Source organism: Leuresthes tenuis, unplaced genomic scaffold (assembly GCF_036924035.1).
Source record: "Leuresthes tenuis unplaced genomic scaffold, fLeuTen1.0.hap1 SCAF_21, whole genome shotgun sequence".
Lineage (NCBI taxonomy): Eukaryota > Metazoa > Chordata > Actinopteri > Atheriniformes > Atherinopsidae > Leuresthes > Leuresthes tenuis.
Genome location: NW_027325375.1, coordinates 23,904,153 through 23,927,392, shown reverse-complemented (window position 1 = coordinate 23,927,392; position 23,240 = coordinate 23,904,153). Strand labels below are relative to the sequence as shown.

The 23,240-nt window shown below is 40.3% G+C and overlaps 1 protein-coding gene across 2 annotated transcripts in view; it reads left to right on the top strand.

Moving 5' to 3' along the window:
* The window catches only part of spns2 (SPNS lysolipid transporter 2, sphingosine-1-phosphate), a 59,445-nt gene that overhangs the window by 5,599 nt on the left and 30,606 nt on the right, over window positions 1-23,240 (top strand). For both annotated transcript variants that reach the window (XM_072375756.1, XM_072375757.1), the window contains exon 2: window positions 11,667-11,732. In XM_072375756.1, the coding sequence (XP_072231857.1) occupies window positions 11,667-11,732 (66 nt within the window). The remainder of the gene's footprint in view (window positions 1-11,666; window positions 11,733-23,240) is intronic.

Sequence of the window (23,240 nt, the reverse complement as noted above, 5' to 3'; positions counted from 1 at the left end):
CCACTGCTGTGAGAAAACAGTCTGTGTGTTCTTTAGGCTCTGATTTAGCAAGCGTCTGTAATAGTAACCCATGGAATTAGACAGAACTTCTTCCTGTGCCAGTGGAGGCCCTTTCATGTGGCTACTCCAACATTTTGCTGTGAAGCAGACATATTTCCATCGCAGCAGCTTTCACACTGTGACCCCAACAGGGATGAAGGCACCGGTTCACGGCTTTGCTGACGGCCACTTTAGGGCGACTCTTTGGCCATTCAGACCCATACAGCTGTTTTGACCCAACCTTGCATCCTACATCACTCGTGATATTAGGCCATCACACATGTCACACTCTGGAGAGTATATTTTTAATTGGCACTGCCTGTGAGGTAGACAGGAAGTTTTCAAATATCATGGGAGATTGAAGGAGGGCATGTGAGAAAAAATGGGTCTTGTGGTGAAAGCGACCGGTGGTTTTTTTAATCCCTAAAAGTAGCTAGTTATTTTACTCAGAAGTACTCAATAAAATGGTCATCTGCATGAGCTGCAACAGAGGTTATGCCACATGACTCAGGGAGACACTTGAGGGATTTAGAAACCAGTGTGGTTGACGCACTTTGCAGCAAATCATTGTACTATTGTACTTTTGGAGTCTGAGCTCATGCAAAAGATACACATTTCAGAATTGAGCTTGAAATAGTTTTTTTTTTAAAGTTATATATCACAAATTTGCTTAGAAATAAAAGAGAAAAGACAGAAGAATCATCATGTTTTACATTTGACATAATACTGCGACAGCTGTTTGTACATTTACCATAATTTGGGATACATTTAATGAGACCACTTTCCCAAGATCTTATTTTTATAAGCTTTAAAGAAAAAGTAGGGCCAGTCTGAAATATTGGTTGTCTCTCTGTCTAACTTTTCCAGATCATGGTGTGTGTGATACCACATAATAACAGAGCAGCTCCAGCTCTGGTGTTTACAGTGCTCTTAGCACTGCAAATACATATTAGGAATATCGATTATTATCGATATTTACTCCTCAAATATATATTGATATTGGCATGTGCCCAAAATCCTGCGTAATTTGAGCTTAGCTAAAACATGAGGTGCTTTCGGACAAAACAGTTCAGCCCCTTCTTACCAGAAATTGTGTAATAGGATGGTTTGTCCACATGTCCAATATGTAGCAGTTTCACAATCCAGGCTTAGAATATATTTATAGACACTTATTTTGTTCGTCGTGTGAAGAGAGCCTCAACCAATAAGTATTAAGGTCTGTAGTTTGTGACAATGTATAGCTTTATAACCTAAACGGTGTATTTTTGCAGAAGTACAATGGGAAAACAGTAAAAAGACAATGTACAGGTTAACATTTGAACCAACATTTTACAGTTTGTCATGACATTGTGCTGAACAGTTCAAAGAGCTCTCTGAGGGTTATGGAGGACTGGGAGCTCGCAATTGAAATCAACACCATCTAGCAATTCTTCCATTGCATATAGCTTCCCTGTTGCTCTATTATTTCTCTCTTTTCTCTCCAGGACTCATAAGAGCCAAGAAAAGGCATCTGGCGTCCAAAAACACCTATGACTAAAGTAGCCCACAACCGTGATACTGAAGATCTATTCAGTCACGTGATGATTTTAGCAAAGTTTATTGTCTGGCAAGAATTTAGGAGGCTGTTTAAACAAATACTGAACTTTCTTATCTTGTAAAATTTTGAATGAGCTTATCTTTAGGTTTCCTTTTGTGTGACATGTCAGCTTGTAAAAGCTAACAGTACTCGCTCAAGTCGCCCATTGATCTTTGACATGTAAGGTAAGTGGTAGTTGATAATCACTGACCTCCCCTTTGTCATCACAGGAGTGTCTGTGGACATAAGGAGAAGGAGGGGGTGTTTTTTTAGTGTACAGAGTCTGCTTAAGGATTACAACACCTGATATAAACATGGACTCTGCTTAGTTCAGTCTGGGAATTTTTATTTTTTAAGTTTTTTTTTTTCTTTGAATGAAAAATGAGTAGGGAGCGGGATTCTCCAGACTTCCATTCAGCCCTCTCCCACTGCTGGTCCTCCAAGTTTAAACTGTACCCCTCCCTTCCTGGGCCATTATCTAAAAAGATTGGTCTGTTTGCCTGAAGAAAATCCTCAAATTGGTCTATTCTTGCAGATGGAAAGTTCACAGGAAGGAAGGAGTATAGATATGAGATGTGTTGAGATCTTTGCTGTGTTTGACATGCTGTCAAATAACAACTCATCCCTACCTAAAAAACAAGATAGGAAAAAATTTGGTTTTCTCACTCCCTGCATTCCCTTTTGTACGATTATCATAGCAAACTTTAATGTGGAAATGTTTGCGCTATAATGCTATTGAAAAACACACACGCGGTCTAATTTAATGTCCTCTGGATTTATTTTTACTTTGTAAAGCTGTGTAATAAATAATAAGTAGAGAAGAGCAGCAGTTTTATTTCAACAAAGAAATGTCAAAAACTTTTTTTTCAGCTACCCTAAAGACTCTTTGACATTCACATCCATTTCAACACACACCAAGAGAAATAACAAAGAAGTGAGAAAAAAAATAAAGAAGTGCAAAGAAGTGAAATTTCTGTGTTGAAAAGGTCAGATTTAGTTGTTCTCCTGAGACCCGAATGTTTTGGCTTAGACTGCTGATACATGCAATGTAGGAATGGAAAAATAAGACTGTGCAATCCCTTTTGTATCCATGGTAACACACACACTGACTATTGATCAACAGAAGATCAGCTTGGCGATTTATTGCAAGAGATGGAACCATCCTGTCCTGAGACTCGCTGAAATTGAATATTTCTTGGACACATTAACACACTGTTCCGGGGAGGACCTGGCCTCTAATGTTGACCTGCTTGCAGCATAAGTTACACCCAGAAGTTGTGAGGGCAGACCCACAGCTTGCAGTAATATTAGCTCTCAGCTCCTAGAGCCTCCCACAGCTGCTAGGATAATATTTTTATGTGCATATTTACAGCAGCGTCTATGTCTGAAAAGCCTTCCGCCTTGAGGAAAAAATTACGTATAATCTTTTCCTCAATTAGAGGAAATACTGGTGCCAAGCCAAAGAATTGTGTTTCCACCAATAAATCCATCAATCAAGAAATAGATAAGGTTGTGTTTGTTTGTGGGTTGCCTGACGTATTTCACCGTCAGCTATTAATATGATTTGATGTGTGTGTATCTATCATGCTGTCAGAGTTAGATGAGATTGCTGGGGGATTTCATTACTGCATTTGCTGTGTGTGTTACTTTGTTGGTGGGAAGATCCAAAGCTGAATGAGGGCAGTGACCTCTGTCAGAGTCTTAGATCTTTCTGTTAATGATCCGGGTCAGAGGTGAGCACACACAGAAAAACACACACACACATGCACTCACAAACAGTACTTGAAGTGTTTGTTCTGCTGTAAAAAGTTCACATTTATTCCTATGAGAATGTACCTCAAGATAGTATTAGAATGTTAAGGGAGCAGCATTCATTCACATACATACGTATTATATTTGTTGTTGGGCCACAATCTCACATAAAAGCTTTTATATTTCTGACTGATTTTGTGATTCATAGCTTAGTTTTAAAGTTTTCAATCTGTTTTATTCTGTCTGCACTGTGTGGAAATTAGGTTTTGACAGGCAGTGTTTAGGTGTTCTGCAGTGCAATTGTGCATCAAAATGACTGGTTATACTCTGGTCGGACTATTACAGCATTCCTTTGGTTCTTTTGGCACTATCAATGTTTAGTGTTTTATGTTTGAACACACAACACCCCAGGCAGCTTTCTTGTCACCACACTTTAATTTGGGTTTTGGTATAGTAGCGTAAAACGCACCTGAGCACATGAATGATTCTTTAGATATTAAGAGATATCTACAGCAGGACTCATGTTGTCATTCAAGGTTGTTGATGGAGGCATCCAGTCTGTAAAGCTTTTTGAGTATATTTCTTCGTATAGTTTAATGACTGACAGATAACTGTGTGTTACCTGAGGCCACTGTGCAGTAGGTATTTGTGTTTTGCTTTGCATCTTACCTGGTATGTAGAGGATGTTTGAGAGAAACTAAACAAAAATTTCCTCGGGGTGTTTTCCCACGGCAAGAACAACTTAAACTCACCTCACCTCATTCTCACACCCTTTGTTTGACCAATTAGACAGATGCTTTCGTTTTGAAATGTGGTGTCACATTCTTTTATTCTTTGTCAAACTCTAATTGTATGTAATAATTATTTCAGACACAGATGTGCAAAAAATGACATCAGAGGTCTTTTTTTTTTCATAATATGCAAATGACCAAAATTTGTTTCTTGTGTCATCAGTCCAACCTTCCTCTGGAAGGATTCACTGGAGCTTCGCTGAAACAAAACACGTGTAAAATTGCATGGAAATGGTGACATCACAGTTCTAAAGCTCAGAAAACAATTAACCCCTGATTCTGATCTCTCACTTCATTTCCTAGTCTTTGAGTCTTTCTGTAAGCGATAAACAGTATTTCCTTAAATTACAGATTAATAAAAATACATTTATTATTGATTTTTCACAAATTTCATTTTAAAAGATACCAAAAACAACAAAACAGAAGTGACTAAAGTTAGAATTTTTTTCTTGAAAAGAAAAACCCAAAAAGGTTTACTCATAAAAGCCATTTTGAAGCAGCAGAGCCACAGTTGTTCTGTTAATAAGCAGAGCAATTATCCAAAGAAATGAGCCATGCTCTACCTGTTTAAAACTTAATCGATCTTAAAATACTTTTTTTTTCAAATATGGCACCTGTCGCAAATATGATCTTTTTTCTTAAAGCTAAGTACATATTTAACTGAGTGTACCTGCTTAATTTTAGAAGTGAGAGTGTTATAATTAAAAATGCTTTGTGTAAATGGATATCAGTAAGTCAGCTTGTTTAACAAAGGGAGCACTCATGACGGAAACACTCAAAAAAAAAAACAGGGATAGAGCAGAGGCCAAAGTAAAAGATGATAAATGAAATCCAAATGAAAACAATCTCTTTAATCCTCCACGCTGTTATGTAAAAAAGTGCTGGGATCACCGATAGATACACGTGTGCCGATAGTGCCTATGTGGTTGCCTTCAGCGTGTGCATACTCAGACACACAAATGTGTGGGATAAGGGAATTTTCTGTTTACCAGACAGGCTAAAGTCAATGTTTCAGACAGGTTGTCAATGACTTTTGTTCCAATTGAAATATAGAAACAACTAGTTGATGAATTACTATCAAAGTTCTTGCAGAGTTTTCCAGGGGATGTATCACGGTATTTTTGTTGTGGTTACTTTAGGACTACCACCCAATCAAATTTATTTTAAAATGTCTGTGGGCAAGGATTTGTTGTTTAAAACCCTGTAAAATCTTGTTATTGAGATAAGGATCAGATTGTTTTCCGCCAAACTGAATGTAAACATCCTTCGGGCTGCTGAACAGAACAACGTCCTCTCTATTTAGTCAAACTGCACAGCATTTGGGCCTCTCTTATTCATTTTCTCTGGTTAATGTGTCCACCTCTCGAAATACCACCAAAATAATACTTCCTATGATCCACATTTAAGGCTGAGTTCAACTGCTGCTCAGTATTCCTGAGAGACGCTGGTGTGAACGTGTACAGCTCATGGATAACTCTTAGCAATCAAACCTTGGCTTTGCTTCACTGCATCTCTTTCCAAAACATCTAAGGCATGATCTCAAACGAACAAGTGGACTAGCCCCTGGATATATTATTGATGACCTATAGGTTTTGTCTGGTCTCTTGATGCTTCACTATGCATCTTGTACACTGTTATCAAATATTTAGCACGTACTGGCTGGGACTAATGCATTACAGCCTCTGAGCTGAATTCAAACTTTTCATTAGTGACAGAGAATTTGTGAAAAATAAAAAAGCAATTATTAAACAGAGTGGTTATGCTGGCAACCCCGCAGACCTTTAATTTGATTTGGCCTCAGATTGGTTGTCATAAATTTAGACGATTGGAATGAAAGCTGTCTCAAATGTAAAATTCATAGCTGAAATAACAGCAAATTCATCCTCACACACTTCAAGGAGTTCAAATCGGAATAAATTCAACTTTGTGAAGATAGTTGTGTACGAAGGATATACTGTTCAGAGTATTTCTGGCTTTAATTGTGAATGTAATTTCAGATGAAAAATTATCCGGTTTGCACAATTTTAGTAAGACCAATCAATCCATGACAACTTTCAGATGGATACCACTGTACAATAACTTCAAATATCATGTGAAGCTGTTTCTTCAAAACTCCCAAAGGTTATCATAAAGCAGATTTATTATACTTTTCTATTATCATTTCAATTCTACACACTGAAACTTGTAACACACTGAAAATTAGTTTCTTTATGTGATAATTAAAGTATTAATCAACAGATTATTTCAGCAGTTTAGAAATATATTTCTGTTTTTCTGTCCTCTAAATCAGTGGTGTCATTAGCTGCATTTATTTCCCTGCTCATTTTCCTTCATATCAAACAATAACTCACTCATAACACACTGGGTTTCTATTTACATGCACAGCGATATTCTATTATGAACTGATTAAGACCTTACTTTGAGTAAGATGCTGCCAGATAAACAGCTGTTTCTGGTCACCTTAACCCAAACAAGATCATATCTGGTAAAAGCTAAAAGCGGTAGCCTGGAACTTGGGATAAGGTTTTACCAATAAGGCATTCAGTAAAGTAGTTTGTTGAAATACAAAGTTAAAAGGTTGAGTTACTTTGAATGCAACATAAGTTCCAGTCAGTGAAAACTACAGTAAAAATATAGAAAAAGAAACAGAAGACGCACTTGAGGTAAACCTGAGTTTTGGATAAGCGTAGAGGGATGTAATACAGACATTAGTCCTTAATTTGACATTGTTCTGTAACATGGGAATATGAATGGAATATCCCATGCATGTAACTCGTAGATGTATTCTCTAATTAGTTGGAAAATGATTGTGCTTGTAAACGTTGTTGTGCGTATCTTTCAGGTTTAACAAACTGTTCACTGATGCATTTCTTGGTTTATTTCTGCAACCAATCAACAATCAGTAGTAACCAGCAGCAGGATTTAAACTGCACTGCTCATGCACTGTATTTTAACACTGAAGTTGTGTGATCAAATGTGCCTCGAAGAAAAATTGGGGGTTCCACATTGCTCTGCAGCTCGTGATCAACTACACCATGGGGTACATTTAATGAAAACTCTTGTTTTCTACATGTTTGATATTTTATTTCTGACCTCCACATTACCTTTCTACCATGCACTCGTACATGCCTCATCTTTCCCAGATTTTATTGGGGAATCCACCTATTGTATGAGCTCAGAATCCCTCCCATGCCGACAGCTCTCTACAATGTTTCCCAGACATCTGCAGCACGTTTCCTTTCTGTGTGGCAGGCAAAGGAAGTGGAATGGAAAAACTGCTCCCCCGCCCACTGTGGCCACATGGCAAGGGAGGAGAGCAGTCGGTCAGGAGCCCGCCGGCCACAGTCGGGCATATTTGTGGTCTGCTTTCTCCTCTGCTGCAGTCTGAGCCGCTCTGCAGCTCGACCTGCTTCTGCACTCTCCCTCTCACACCCTCAAATCCAAAAATTGGTCTTAAGTACAATCAGAAAAGACGCGCTTTCTCCCCACTCATTATGTTCTCCTGCCGTCTTCTCTCTCACACTATTTATACTGATAGGAGTGACTTATGAAAAGAGATCACCTCATTTGCAGGAATAGAGAGGAAGAATCTGGCCACATCAGCAGAGCGGTTCACCGCTACCCAACACACTCGGGCCAGAATGAATGACTTCCACCCATTGGCTCTCTCTTTCTCAGACATACACATACACACAGTGAAACCAGGGGAAAGGGGAACAAACACACACACATATATATATATATACCAAACAATGGAAACATATGTTCCAAAAAAAACAAACCCAGCCCTGACTCCTCTCCTGTGTTTCTGTGTCTCACCATCACTCTTCACTATTAAACTGGACTGTGACTCTCTTCTTCCTCGTAGCCTAGTTTCTCTGAGCAGAAATAGAAGCTGGAGGACTGCAGATCCACAAGTCTCTGTTGGGGATTTGATATGAAATCTGTCCTCTACAAGCTGATGGAGCTCGATCTCTGCTCATATCTGTGTATGGCTCTGTTGGGTGTGGCATGTGTGGCTGCATGCTTGTGTTCATGTATAGTATATTTGTGAACCTGTGGTTGTCTCAGAGGACTAATGCCTGGCCTTGCAAAAACAGCTTGCTGTATTTTCTCTGGAGCACCCCATTATGCAGACTCACCTCTGATAATATGTGCTATCAATATGTTGCATGGAGTTATACGTACATACACAGTGCTACAGAAAATGTTTGTCTCGTGTTACTGGAGCTGTTTTGATTTAGATTTATTTAGTTTGCACAGTGAGTCAACAGTCTAGTGGCAGCCTACAAAAAGTGCTATTCATATCTAAGAATGATCATTCACCATTCATGGCTGTGAATGTGCCATTTGTGGCATGTTAACATTCACCAATTTGAGTCATTTCTTCTTAAGCTACACTGGTCATAAAGGCAGACTTTATGAGCGGGTGGAATAAGTGTCAGCTCCGCACTGCCCCCGACGCTGTGTCAACTCTGTATTTTTAACTGCAGAGCCCAACTACGGCCAAATACAGGGATATCTTCAGTTCAGAATCACAATAAATTCATGAAAGAGGCCTTCACGTGTCAAGGACACATAAATGTGACATCATAAAATATGTCAGTAGCAAAGAGCGACTTGCTGTAATCTTTAGTCAAAGCCAACCCACTTTTTTAGAATGTATTTTTCTTTGTATCAGAGGAGTATACAGTATGTTAGGGAAGGAGTGGCTTGCTACTCTGAACTACCTTGAATGAGGATGGAAGCAGCAGGTGTTATTGTGTACTGTCTGGAAGATCCACATTCCTGCGATGTTTCCTTCTTTGGCATCATGCACCGAGGCTCACAAACACCCTTGAGGCCTGAGACTTGTGAAACTCATTAATGTTGCTCAGTTTAAAGTATCAGTGGGGCTATTTGTGCAATGTTGGGGGTGATGCTCGGTTATGTTGCCATAAGGTGAAATATCACTCATTTCACAGCTGTTACTGTTATGTTACAGTGAGAATTTAGGATTGCGTCAGGCAGGTGCGAGAGAGGTTTTGAGAAAAATATTCAGTCTGAAGATTCTTTAGATTAAAAAGATCTAATCCTTTTGGATAGAAAGATTAGATTAGTTTGAACCTTTGAAAAGCTCATCTCCTTTGTGGTCTCTTGACCTTTATCTCTTTGAACACACATACAGCATTACCATAGCAACTAAAGCAGGCGCTTATCAATCGCTGAAAGATTTAGTAAGGGAAAATGTAAGGGAGAGCTGCTGATCATCAGGAAAGAGGAAAAAAACAGAGTTTGAATTCAAGGTATTTAAAGGTCTGCTTTGGGCTGCTACACAAACACATTGCTGGTTCTCTTTAATCCCCTACAGATTAGCACAGTTCATTACACAGCTCATTGCACTCAAATCTCATAGAACACACCACACTTCTCCTTTAATCTGACTTCCATCTCCTATTCAAATATAAGTGATGGAACACGGGATGTTGTCTGCATGCTGTGACAGCTCAACAACTACCTCCTTGTTTTTATCTTGTCCTCATAGCATTGTTATCAGCTTTTTATCAGCAGCTGTAACTCTTGTTCATGTAATATTTTCAGTTCTGTGTTCAGAATCTTCTGCTAACTCTACCTACATTAATTGTCTGATAAATGTGCAGTAAGTGTAGACGGGTGTGGCTCAGACATGCACACTCTGTCCAGGAGGGACGCTCCACCATCTGGTCTAGGAATCCCCCTCACAGCATGGTGTGTGGTGTGTGTAGGTGTACGTGTGTGTGTGTGTGTGGTCGAGGCTAATTAAAGTACAGCTGCAGAGTAACTGTACTGTGCTCTTGTGAACACTTTTGTTGCATTTGACAGGCTCGACAGGGGGGCAGAATCACTGTCATGGCCATTGTGTCAGCCTGTAAGTGCATGTAGGGCTGACAACCGGACATGTTTTTGCTTCAACTGTTTCTGATTACTGGATGCCAGATAACCTAAGCCCAACTTTTATTTTTTCATTTGGGCACAAAAGCTAGCTAAACTTACAAAGATGATGTTCTGATTCTGATTTAACTTCGACTGGCTTTGGATTATGTCACGTCTTCGCAATGCAGTAACCACACTTTGGAGCAATAAATCATTGTCAGATTTTCCTCATTAAGTCAAACTGTTTATGGTTCAACTGAAACCAAGTGATGAGTTGCATGCAAGCACATTTACGCCAGGTCATTAGTTAAGATGAAGAAGCGGTGTTAGTGTAATAGTTGAACAAATATGCTGACTGTAATGCGGGAATGTGAGCAGGTGGTTTGACTCAGCTTACAGGAATCTGACGTACCTGTCTCTGGATCGCACCAACTTTGAAGCATGCCGCCTCTATCTGTTGAAAACCAAACTAAAAAGGACGGTCATGGTTTGTACAATTATGCAACTTGGCTTTGATCTTTCTTGTCACTATCCCTGAAGCTACCAGGACATTCAGAAGTTACAGGGACTCATATACACTAGTCTAGTGGTCAGGTTATGCTGGTGAAGGTGGTCTGCTGGGCTCACAGGAGTTAAGCAGACAGATCAGAGGCAGGTAGCCTCTCAGCATGTTAGTCAAGTTTCATTTTTATGAGCTGGACCCAGCCTCAGATGCACTACCAAGCACAGCACTTCTTGTTTGTATTGCAGGGGGTTCTACCATAAATATAATTCCTTCAATCTCTTCTTTTCAACTAGAAAATAAAACTTTCAAGCAAACTTTCAGAAGAAGACTTTTATGAGACTTGCTGCTACTTGTTCACGATATTTTAGATTGCAAGAGACCCATAAAGGGATGTTGTTTACTCTGATCTTCCTCATCTTGATCTTCTTAGGTTTATGATGTGTTAAAAAGTTTATGAAATTTCTTCTTGTAGTGAACAGAAAGTATAATGTTGTGGTGTGGAGATATTCAGTGGTTCACATACATCTCTATTCCTAAGACTGGTCAAACACGAGGTGCCATTCTTTAAGGTATCTGTGTGGATTTATCTCAATCCTGCCCTGCAACTCTTGGGTTACAGTAACATGACTGAAATATCTTCAAAGAACCTTGTGGTTTCTCACAGCGGTGAGATGTTGACTTCATGCAGTCGGTTGTAGTGTCATCTGGTAAAAAGAAAAGGGTAAAAAAAAGAAACTTACTGTGTCTCCGCTAGCTCCCCGCAGGCCAGTGAGAATTTAATGATGGAGAAAGTGTGTGTGTTATGAAGTGATTTTGTCGCAGAAAATGTGTTTAGCGATTTCATACCAAGAATTGTTCACACATAACACCCAGTGGTGGAATCCGTGTAGCCTTTACTTTAGTTTAACACTGTATGGCGGCCAACAGCTCACCTACTCCGGACGCTTGACTGCTCTTCAGGGAATGACAGCCTCAGAATATGCCCAGCTATCAGAAGCCACAGAAGACTTTTATAGAGGCAGAATTGATTAAGGTGTAATTCAGATAAACCTCAGTGTGCCAGAGCCTGGGTGAATCCACATTTACATTTTTCCTGTGTTTCTGTTTGCAGGTGTTCTGCTTGACATCCAGCGGCATTTCAACGTATCTGACAGTGGAATTGGCTTGTTGCAAACAGGTAAATAGCCTTTAATCTCATAATTACACATGTGAGAAGAGTGAGCTCAACACCTAAGCATATTCTCTGTGTGTTGACAGCAATTTCTATAAAACTCGGAATTTAAATGAATGGTGGAGTGAAAAAGCAGAGGTTGTAACCCCAGCTGTCTTCTGATCTCAGCCTCTGTAAAAGCTGTTAAAAACACACATGGCTGCCAGGTTTTTCAGTTTCTACACACAAACAAATAAGTGGTGTCTGACAAATTCATTAAGAGCTCAATTTACAGATGGTATGTATTATGATGTTCATTAAGATGGTAAACCTGCTACTGGTTCGACTTATACCTTTAATCTTATTCCTCCCTGACATGAGGCTTCCCCTAATTTTAGGATTAAAACAGAAACTATGTGAAGATTTTTCATATGAACACATTAAAATAGTCTCTGCTGTCTCATCTCTAATTTCTATAAGCCTGTTCATAGAATTTTCATAAAACATAGAAAAAGTCCTGTTGGTCTAACTAATTTTGAAAATGAAGCTGCTTGTGTTTCACTCAACACCACTGTATCACAGGCTGGCTTATGTTAGGGAGCAGCATTTCCTCACAGCAGCGTTAGCAGGCCGGTCAACAGAGAGGAAAACACAGCCCCTGTATGCATGAATCCAGAGAGTCTGACGACTTTGGTTTGGGGCAGGGTTTCCTGCAGCATTCAGTACCCTAAATGAATTCACCTTTTAGGGAGAATACCTTGCAAAGTCCTGTTATTGGAGGACAGGACCCCGTCTTGTCTCTGTTTGCACTCAGACTCATTTAAACACCAACAAACTTGCACACAAAGTACCATTGAGGGTAAGCAGGCAGGTTTGGGTTTGAGGGGGGAAGAATACAGCCCAGTGTTTCCCTCCATTTCACTTGGTTTTCCGAAGCTTGCTTTGGTTGAGTGGTGGGTTAAAGGCAAAAATATCCAGCTGGAAAAAGAAATAGGTGTTGCCATTTCTGATGTGGTTTCAGGAAGGTTTTTTTCACCTCCAAATCTAATTTCTGCCAATACTAATCTGATTTTGTGGTGAAGAACATATATTTCATCCCTTCTACATATTTTTTCTCATAGATTTTATTTGACTCTAGTAAGTGATATCTTTTTTTCAGTCAGCGTGAAGTCTCTCCGTACACACTCATCATGTGCAGGTGATGTGTGCTCCGACCTGCACATGTGTCTGAACTTTTAACAAGAAACAGGAAACTGTTAACGGTGTTTGACTGTTAATTCTGTTTGCACTGGCTCATTACTTCGGTTATGCGCGCAGCCACTTTGCCACAGGTTCACGCACACTTAACCACACACACAGAGTGTAGTCGACTTGCATATACATCTGATTTATCCTCTGCACGTTTGCATTTGCAGGCAGCAAAGAGGCCAGACTAAAAGAGTTTCTGTGTGTTTGGTTTTCCTGGCTATGTCATGGTCTGGACTCCACTTGGCCCCTGATACCCAGGCGATCTATTTCTCACACCGATCTGAGGAATGCTGATGTCGGGGCCTTGAGCTGCGAGGGTGGGTGGGTGCAGACTGGGAGTTTAGGTGTGAAGAAGAGGTGAGGAGGATGACGTAATCTGAGTACTGGACGGGAGAGTCACAGCTCAGTGTGCTCCTGAATATGTTTACAGTTTGGACATCCGGTGTCCCTCACCCCTAACTTCCTTCTCTGGAGGGAACAGTCCCTGCCTCTGTGATCACCTGTGGGTCGCGCTTATTCTGCCTTTTCTCCTTCCTCTGCCCTGGCAGCTCTCATCCACCTGGGAACACAAACTGCCAACGTAGGTGTTTTACAGGCAGTGGGCGTTGTTTGTGTGGAGGTTCTCGCTCATTCTCTGCTGCCAGTTCAAACTGACCACACACTGCAAGATCCAAGTGATAGAATAAACACAGGACTGATTTAGAATCACTTCATGAAATTGAGAAGGGAATAGTGTCAACTCTTTTCCTTGGCTCTTGATGTTACCTATAGGAATGAGAGATTTCACATATCCAGAGGCTACTGACAAGTTGTTTGCTTTTAGGAAATACTATCCTAACCAAGCTTTGGAGAAACTCTTAGACCTACAGCATTTTTTTTTTGCTCCTTCAGTACAACGCAAAAGTCTTGAGCCACCTATAATTTTTCATATAATTCCAGGAAAATAGGAAACAGGTGCGGCAATTTAGTGAAACTCTTTAACGCAGCCTGAACCCTTTTTGTCTTGTAATTTCTTTAAGTAGTCGTCAGGAATAGTTCTCCAGACTTCTTGAACAACATTTCAAAGCTCTTCTTTGGATGTTGGCGGCCTTTTGTTCCATCCTGTGTCAAGATGATCCCACACTCAATAATGTTGAGGTCCGGTTGAGTTTTCTCAAAGCAAACTAACCCGTAAGATTTTCTCTCCACAACAGCACAAACATTTATGTTTTTAAATTAACATCAGCCATGTGTTGGTGTTAACAGGTGTTTACTCACTGAGGGATAACACAAAGAAAAATACCCTGTGGTGAGCTCAGCCTTCGCTGCACCAGTTATTTCTGTTATGTGGCAACACTGATGATTTCAAAAGCAGCTTACACAACTCAAATTGACTTGAGGTATGTGCTCATTTCTGTTGTACATGTGTGCGTTTGTGCACATGTCATTACTGCCTGAGGCTCTGACGTCTCACCCCTCTAATGGGTTGAATTCTTCATAGCTGTCAGGCAGGTCAGCTTAGAGGCAGGCTGTTTGAGACTGGAGCTCACCGGCCTTATTCTTTGACAGGCTGAGATGTTCTCACCTGAGCTCAGCAGACCCGTCAGAACAACAGGACAGCTTTAACTCGACTCTCTCACTGGAAATGACAGGTCCCGTGTGTGAATGGCCCTCAGGTAGTGGGTATATGAAGTGAGTGACGTTCACATGGCTGTGAAGAGGCCCGAGGGTACAGAGGGCATGGAAGGTTAATGGAAGAGAGGAAGGGGGAGAAAGGCTCACCTGGATGGTATTACCTTTTAGTTCGAGAGGGATTTTTTAGCCCTTTTGTTAACTAGACTGAGAAATCTGAGAGAACGCTTTTTTCCTCCTGGTAACATACTATCGTTATTGTGTTCAAGTGCTTCAAGGCAAATTTTTTAAAAAGTCAAAATTGGTTGAATTATCTCTCATAATGGAGGCTGGCAAAATAAAAAAATCCATATGTGGTTAAGCATGGAAGCAGAGTTGTTGGGGTCAGCCTGGATGTACAGTGGACTGGTAGCTTAATCTGGGGCTTCTGGTCAAAACAGCTTGCAGACTGTCTATGTCTGTTCTGTGTGTGGCTGCCCACCTTGTCTGAAACACGAAACCAGCTCGAACACACATACACACTCCAACTGACTTTGCCCGAGTCTTTACAGGGTGTCAGTTTGCCTCAGCCAGCATGTTGAGCTGTAAGGAATGAGGCCATAGTTTCTCTGTGAGACTAATGGCTTGAGCTCTGCTAACACATTAGACTTATAATGAACACATTGAAGCTCTGAGCTTCAACCACAGGAAGTCTGCATCATGCTGCAGTTGGACTGTGAGGTGTGGCCAAGAGTATGGGATAAGTTTATGGTCAGCGTCAGTCAACATCTCTAATGTATGCCTCTCTGATTTCCTTTCACACAGTGGGAAGTTGAGCTATCAGTGCTTGATCAGCTGTTTTGGCCTGTCACAGCTGCTCTTATTTTGTCTCTTGCCCTCGATGGTATCCTTTGGTACCTCTCCCCTCTCTCTCAGCAGTTTGGCAGCTGTTCTTGCCTTGTTGTCGCTCCTGCTCGCACCTTATAGGAGGTAGAGGTCAAAGGAGACATGAGGGGAGAAGAAAGATTCCCCTGTGACGTCTTCCCTTTGCTCTTGCATGGTAGCATGGTTTAATATTCTCCAATACTGATTCTCAAAGCTGAGTTATTACATTGCAATGGTGTTCAGCAGCCCCCTCTCCTGCTGCGACGAGAATAGAACGATGACCCGTTGATGCATTGCTGTTGCAGTGCTGTGCATCTATTCCTTCATCTCAGGTTGTTTTTATAGGCCATGGCTTCCAGGGGGGCAGCTGTTGGGTGATGATTAGCATCCTGTACCCCATCTCTGTCCCCTTCACTTCCTCTTGACTGACTAATAGGGTTCTAAATCTAAGCAGGCCTTTCAGGCCAATTTAGCAAGGATGCTGTCAAACACTTTACCTGTAAATGTTCCATCAGACCTTTAATTGCTTCTTATTTTTAAGCATAACAGAAGCTGTGCAAACAAATGAGAGTTGGGAGGTTTGTGTCACAAACACAAATATCTGGAAAAAAAGATTGTGATCAAGCATTTATTGCAACAAGAGTCTGTCTCAGTTTCTTTTTTCCTGATTCTCCGACAAACATTAGAAATGATCGATTGTTGCTACGGCAGGCTGCTCCTCTCCTGCGGCTCTGAGTGACATCAACAGATCAATTAGGAACACACACACTCCCCACCCCTTCAAGTGCTACACATGTGCTCCGTTCATTTGTACTTCATCCTGTCAAGGTCAGGGACAAAGCTGCCGCTTGTTCTGTTTTTATTCGCTTTAAAAAGATCATGAATGTGTGTAAGATATATGTGCACGTTTGTGTGTGACAGCTCCAGTTTTCATGTTCCATTAGTCCCAATACAACGGTAGCATGCAAGAACGCAAACACAGACAAGCAGAGCACTCTGTCATTTCAGTTTGGGGCTTGTCATTAAGTCGACTGCTCCTGTAGTTACTGCAGGAAATGGTGGGAAAGAAAAACTCCTCATCGTGTCTCAAGTGCTATGCTGCTGGATTTCAGCTCGGTGCCATGTCACCAGCCACAGGAAAGGAAAATATCTGAATATTTTTCTTAATGCTGTAGTCGGGATGTTTGGAACTCAACAGAATGCCCATCTCGGTACCCCTTTTGTTTATCAGGAGAAGCAAGCTCCTTTCTTTATTCCGACCAGATGTGTTTGCGTGTAATATGTGCTGGTAATCTGCAAAAGATGAGGTTCCAATGTAGTCTTGCCAACCGGGCTGGTATTTGTAGCAGCGTGTAATTCTCCCCAGCTGCAGCTCTCACATTGAGCAGGTAGTAGACAGATTTGCTGTGGCTGCAGTGACAAGCTATCAGCTCGCAGAGAGGCTGAAAGACTCAATAAAATAAAAAGGGAATTAAAGTAGCATTAAAGAAAGAAGAGCTCAGTGGCAGCTTCTGCAGGAATTAGATTCTGAGTTTGACAGACACAGTGCATGGGTATTTCCCAGGCCGCATATGGCAATTATTGAACAAACAGCCAACGTGCTGGTATTGCAGATATGTGAAATCCGAACTGAGGGGTTTCATAGAGAATTAGCGGTGATCAGAAATGTGAGGAATGCAGAAATGTTGGGGCTTTACACGAAGGACAATCCAGGAGGCAGAAACGTGATGCATGAGAATGTCTGAGTTTCAGCGTGAGACACTGGTCGGCTCTGGTGTCATACTCACACCAAAGTTATGTGTTACATCCTCCAAAAGCAATCCTGTAAATCATTAGAGAATGAAAGAAAACTGCCACTCCTGCTGCACACCTGAACGGAAAAACAACCCCATGGGGCCCCACTGGACACCCTTAGCTCAGCTCATGCCAGCAGGATGTCTCAAGGTCAAAAATTGGGAAGCACTGATTTAGTTTATTATCTATCTATAAAGAGACATCAGCATGTGATCAGTAGGAAAAGTACAACATTTCATTCCTGAAGTATTTCAGTTTTCTATTTGTGGTCCAAACAACATTAGGCAATCATCTCTGAGTGAGCATAACGGTAAATAATCCATACGAAAATGATAAGTGCTTTGGATAAAATGCAGCCTGGAATCCACTTGGGACACCTAAAGTGTATTTTAGAGAATTTATTCTGTGTTTGAGGTTTTATTCAGAAGAACATCAATAGTACACTCTTTTTTTCTTTTTTTTCTAAAGATCAAACCAAGCAGACAATATAAATCCTCCTCCATATGAATACACAGTAGCTTTTTATAAGGCCAGGATCTCTCGTAAACAGTATTACAGTTAGTGCTATGCAGTCAAGATGCAAAGATGCAAACAGTGAGTGGTCAAACAACTTGGTAATTGTCAAGTCTACAGTACAGTATAAATTAATCTTGTACTTTGAAGCTTTCTGTCATTGTAATTGTGCATTAAGCATTATTTAATTACTAATTTAACACCACACTGTAAGAGGATGAATTTTAAACACGATACTCGCACACTGAGAAGAAATATTCTGTCATTAGCTAAAATTAAATAGTTTGCTGAAGCTGCTGTTAAACTGAAACTCTTTATTTTCCTTCCATAATTATTTATATTGTACATTTACTTGGGAATATATCAGCTGTTCCCTGATATGTCACAAAACATCACAAAAAGTACTTTATTGGGTACATGAATGTGCATGGCTGGCTTGAATCAGGACCCTTTTACAGACTGCAGGTTAGCTTCTCTGGCAAAGTACACAGAAGTGGACGTCCAATATTATGGAAAGATTCCTTCATTTTACCTTCTTTTGATCTTGTGTCAGTAGTTTTAAGCACACATTGCTTTGGCCAGTTGTATATTAAAACATCTGTGCAACAGACCTCTGAGAAAGTTAAATATGGTTTGAGTGCCTGCTCTATTCTGTTTGTGATGACATCTCTGGCATGCAGGGTTGGGTTACCTATTGTTATTCTCCAGAAAAGGCAGTGCCTTCCACACAGTGTGTGAACTAGTAACCTTAAAGGTAAGATCACTGTGGTTCTCACCTTATATTTGAATGACAAAAATATTTAGCATCAGTTAGGTGAGTCACGAGCTCTCTATGTTGACATACAGAGTTGTCAAACAAAAATAGCCACGACATAATCCCCTAGATTATTGGATGTCTTGGTTTTTTATCCAAATATGCACCACCTCTTACATAACTTCAGTAACAGCCTATCCTTCCAGTCTTTATAAAACTGGCTACTTAGCATTACCAGTATGACAAAAAGAAAAAATGTTAGCTGATAAAAAAAGAGTCTTTCCTAACAGACAACTCAAATACCTCTAGTCACAGCAAGTGCAATGATGGAAAGGGCAGAGGCACAAAGGTGGAGGCAAGTCAACACACACTGAGGACGGCAGTTGTATTTATAGAAACTGAGTGTTTGTGCGGCGTTAAGTGCTGACACCCAGACACACATCTCATCCACAGTGGACAGGTCAAAGTAACACTCAGCGGCGCTTTTTATGTGACCAAATGACAACGCCTTTTGCTGCAGACATGTACAAACCTGCAGAGAGAATCTGCCTCTCCGGTTCTTCTAATTTGGTCTCTGGCAGCTGACGGACATGCAGATTTGTCAAACTGTTGTCCCGTAGTAAGACGGCCTGTCCTGAATGTCAGGTTTCACAGCTGCAAGAGAGACGGTGCCTTCAGACACTGTGGGAAATGTTCAGATCTCAAACAAACTTGGGGTAGTGAATGTAATGATATATGGGTAACAAGTGCTGTTGGACTGGATTTTTTTCTGCCTTTGTTCAGCTTCTACCTGCAGTGCATTCTGTGGCAGCAGCATGAAGAAAGTCTATCTTGTTTAATTTATATGTTGACTGAAGAACTGATTTATTTTCCAAGCAGGATCACTGACAAATTGCATTTATATCAAAAGTTAAATCTGAGGCTTAGAGAGCCTCCAAGAAGCAGAATACTTTCTGTGAACACCTGCACTGCTGAGGGATTAAGCCTGACTGTATTTACAGCACCCTTATCTCAACTTGCTCAGATTTAATCAGTGCAAATCAATATCAAAAGAAATGCGGATTATCGCACATCCAGCAAGATAAACAACTGAATGGCACTTTTTTTTCTTTACTAAAGTAGGGGATCAAATAGGCTGCTGAGCATTTGGTGTCCCATAGCCGGATGTGGAGCCTCACAGCTGGTCTCTTCAGGGGAATCCTGTGTTTCATTGGGAAATGTCTCTGCACAGTCTCAGTGAATAATAATCACACACAAACACACACACACACAGGTGTGTCTTCATCTCCTGCTAATGCACGATCCACACTGGCATTGAATCATGGAGAGTGAGTCATCCCAAGAGGTATTGTTCTGCTGGTCAATCAAAGCGAGGGCTGGATGTCCGGTGTTTCTAGTCTCCCTCAGTGTGGCATGTGAAGGAGAGGAGTGTAGGTTTACGGGTTGTACGTGCAGCTTTCTCTGTTTTGTTTTTTTTTATCCAGTGATGAAGGTGATGCATAATTAGATTAACTGAAAAGTACTCTTAGACTACCCTTCAATTTAAAGAGGACTGCTGTGAATCTTGCTTGATTATACATTAACAGGTTCATAAGGTGCTGCTAATGCTGAGAAATTATAAATGATGGCAGATGATGATAATGATGTCAAGACATACACAATACCATTTATAGATTTCATTTTAATATAATTTATTTCAGCTGTGAAGCTCACTGATTGTATTTTTTCTCCTTTTACTCCTTGCTGCCCCTCCTGAATGAGTAAACAGGTACACGTCAACATTAACCTGTGACTAACGTCACTGTAAAATACAGTACTGTTATGCTTGTACCAGATACCAGACTTCATTGTCTTCAGTATACCTGTAATTGAGTCCGCTTTCAGAATTCTCACTGATTCACACAGTCCTCTTACAGGAATGTCCTGAGACACTGTCCTAAGAACGCAGCATCTCATTTGGAATTTGAAGGTCATCAGAACAGGTTTAGCGCTCCTACACGTGATATGATATGATTGAAACTGTAAATACATCTTACAGTATTCTTTGTTTGTCAGAAGTACAGAATTCAGGAGAGAATCAAAAATCTTGGTGCAAAGAGAGAATACAACAGATAAGAAGGAACGATGATTAACCTATCTGCTCTAAAGAAGCTTTAAAATACAAAATCAGTTATGTAAGTCTGGTCTCAAAGAGTTCCCTGTAGTAAGAGAGGTGACATTACGCTGAATAGTTCAGATAACTTGTATGGTCACAGTAAATCCTTTATGAATTTACAGCACCTCTCTCGACAGAATTCTTCTGATTCTACTATAGAATTTACAATCACGTCTTTGACATTAATTAACTACACAACAGATTTCTTAACATACGTTGCTTGTGTGGAATTTTCAATTACTCACGGCCTGAGAGGAGGTAAACAGTGGTTTTAAAAGGGTGGAATGTGTGTTTGTCAAGCTAATAGCAGGGAATATGTTACATAAGTCTAATGATAAAGGCAGGATGTCAGGCAGAGCTGATACTGTAGGGCTTTGTTAAGTTCCAGTCTACAGTTGAGTCACTTTCCTCAGAGGTGCATGGCTATGCAGTGGCGTCATTGTCTCTTAATAACACAACAGTGAATACTGTAAAGATTAGAGTGAAATTTTTTATGAACATTTCCTGGAAAGCAACAAAAAACATTATCAGTCGTTGTGATGTTTTGTTTTCTATAAAGTAAAACGTTTATGATAAATGGTCAATATTGATAAGATAAGTAGTTTTGCTGTGATGCTTCTGAAGTGATAGCTAACCATATTCACATTCAAGAGATATTTGTCGTGTGCTACATCTGAATGCCACATCAAAATGGCCCAGTTACCTTTTTTCAGGGTAAAATAGACATTCAAGATCTCAAAATTAGTTGTAACATCAACAGAATGACATGTATATTTAAGGTTTTCCTATTAAGATGTGAAATTTGGTCTGTCAGATGTGATTTTTGGGTATGACTTTGTGTCTGTGACAGCTTATTGTTAGTCAAGGTTTGTATGGAGCCAGCTTGCCAAACACATCTTCAACACTCTAACAAAGCCATAACAGTCTATGTTAAGCTGTTGTTGTTTTAATATTCATCTTAGTATAGTCCATAGCTATAAAACCATAGCTGTAGAATGATCTGGTCTCTCAAAATGAGCAATGAAGGAAGTAATTGTTCCAAGTGTGATAGATGTCATTGTTTTGACCCTTATGGGTTTGCAGCCGTCAGTAGAGCAGTAACACTTTATAGGCAGTATTTGCCTTGACAGGATAATTCTTGAAAGCAGATGAACTTCCTTAAAGGTTGTAATTATAACAGTGTGCATCCGGTCTCAGTGACAGCAGATGTTTTGGATCACTAAGATTACTTACAGGACAGCAACAAAGTAACGTGCAGTGGAGAAATGCTGTGTTTACTGTGTCTTGTCATATTTTCTCACTCATGTTTTACTGACACGAGAAGTAGGCAGCCTCACCTGATCTCAGCCTATGTGTAGATTTCATCGAGAAAGAATGTACTGAGACTGAAACGAACTAATTCTCCGGAAGGGTGTATCTTTAATTAGCTTAAAATAAACAAGCTGACAACATTCCTCTTCCCTTTTGCCAAGTAATGAATTCACCGTCATATCTTTCTATTGCAGTTCAAAGCAGGTTCTTTTGAAATGCTTATCTGGAAGTTGAACCCATCCCTGTACATCATCACTTCAGACATTTCAGATATTTGTTTTGCTGTATATTTGGCAAGTTCTGTAGCCTGGTACCAAAGAGTGGTGTTTACCCTTTAGTATCATCCTCTTTCCTCATACTGAAGATAAATCATGAGGAAAACTGATACATTCGGGTTTTTTTTTATAAGTTTAAGTGGGCTGTCGAGACTTCACTTCAGCTGAATGTGCTGATATTGCTAAGATGTCTGCCTTAAGAAGATGGTCAACATAATCAAAAATTTATTATTGATAAAACCCATTGACAGAGAGATGGTTCTGTGTGATTTAGGCAATGACTTAAAAATGGCCACTTAAACATAGTAGGACATGTGCTTTTGTCAAGCTGCTAAACAATGACAGTGCAATGCTTTTAAAACCCACATGGACTGACAGCTGGTGGCGCATGATTGCGGACCTCTTCTTCATCTTATCTTCAGTGTACACAGTATCCCCCTTTATGTGTGCTTGTGTGTGTGAGCACGGATATCTTTAGCAGTGTTGTAGCCGCAGGCTGAGCTAGTAAAGATCTGGAGAACTGGATCTGCAGGGAGCAGTCATCAGAGTCATTTAGCGTTACACGATAAACCTGCAGCGCTTACTGTAGCTAAATAAATGCTCATGATGGAGGCTGCAGAGAGGGTGAGAAGAGGGGCACTGCATGCAACTAGAGGGAGAGCAGGGAGATGTAGAAGTAGAGATGTGACATACTCATTTGGCGCAATGTAATCTGAGCGCCACTGACAACCCAAACTTTATGAATAATAAAGCAAATTAGATTTAAATTAGGTTTTAGATTACATTTTTTTAAATGAGAGTTTGCCGTCCCGAAAATGACACAAAGAGGTCACACTGGATTTTACCAGGATAGATGTTTCTTGTAGAAGTAATTAAAGAAAAACTTGGAGACGCTCAAAGTGTTGCTGTTGCTGGTAAAAACCAAACATTTGCTTGGAATGTTTTGGTGTCTACAGCTTGTTTTAAAATGCATAAATGTCACAAAATATAAGAATTACAGGCACCATGGT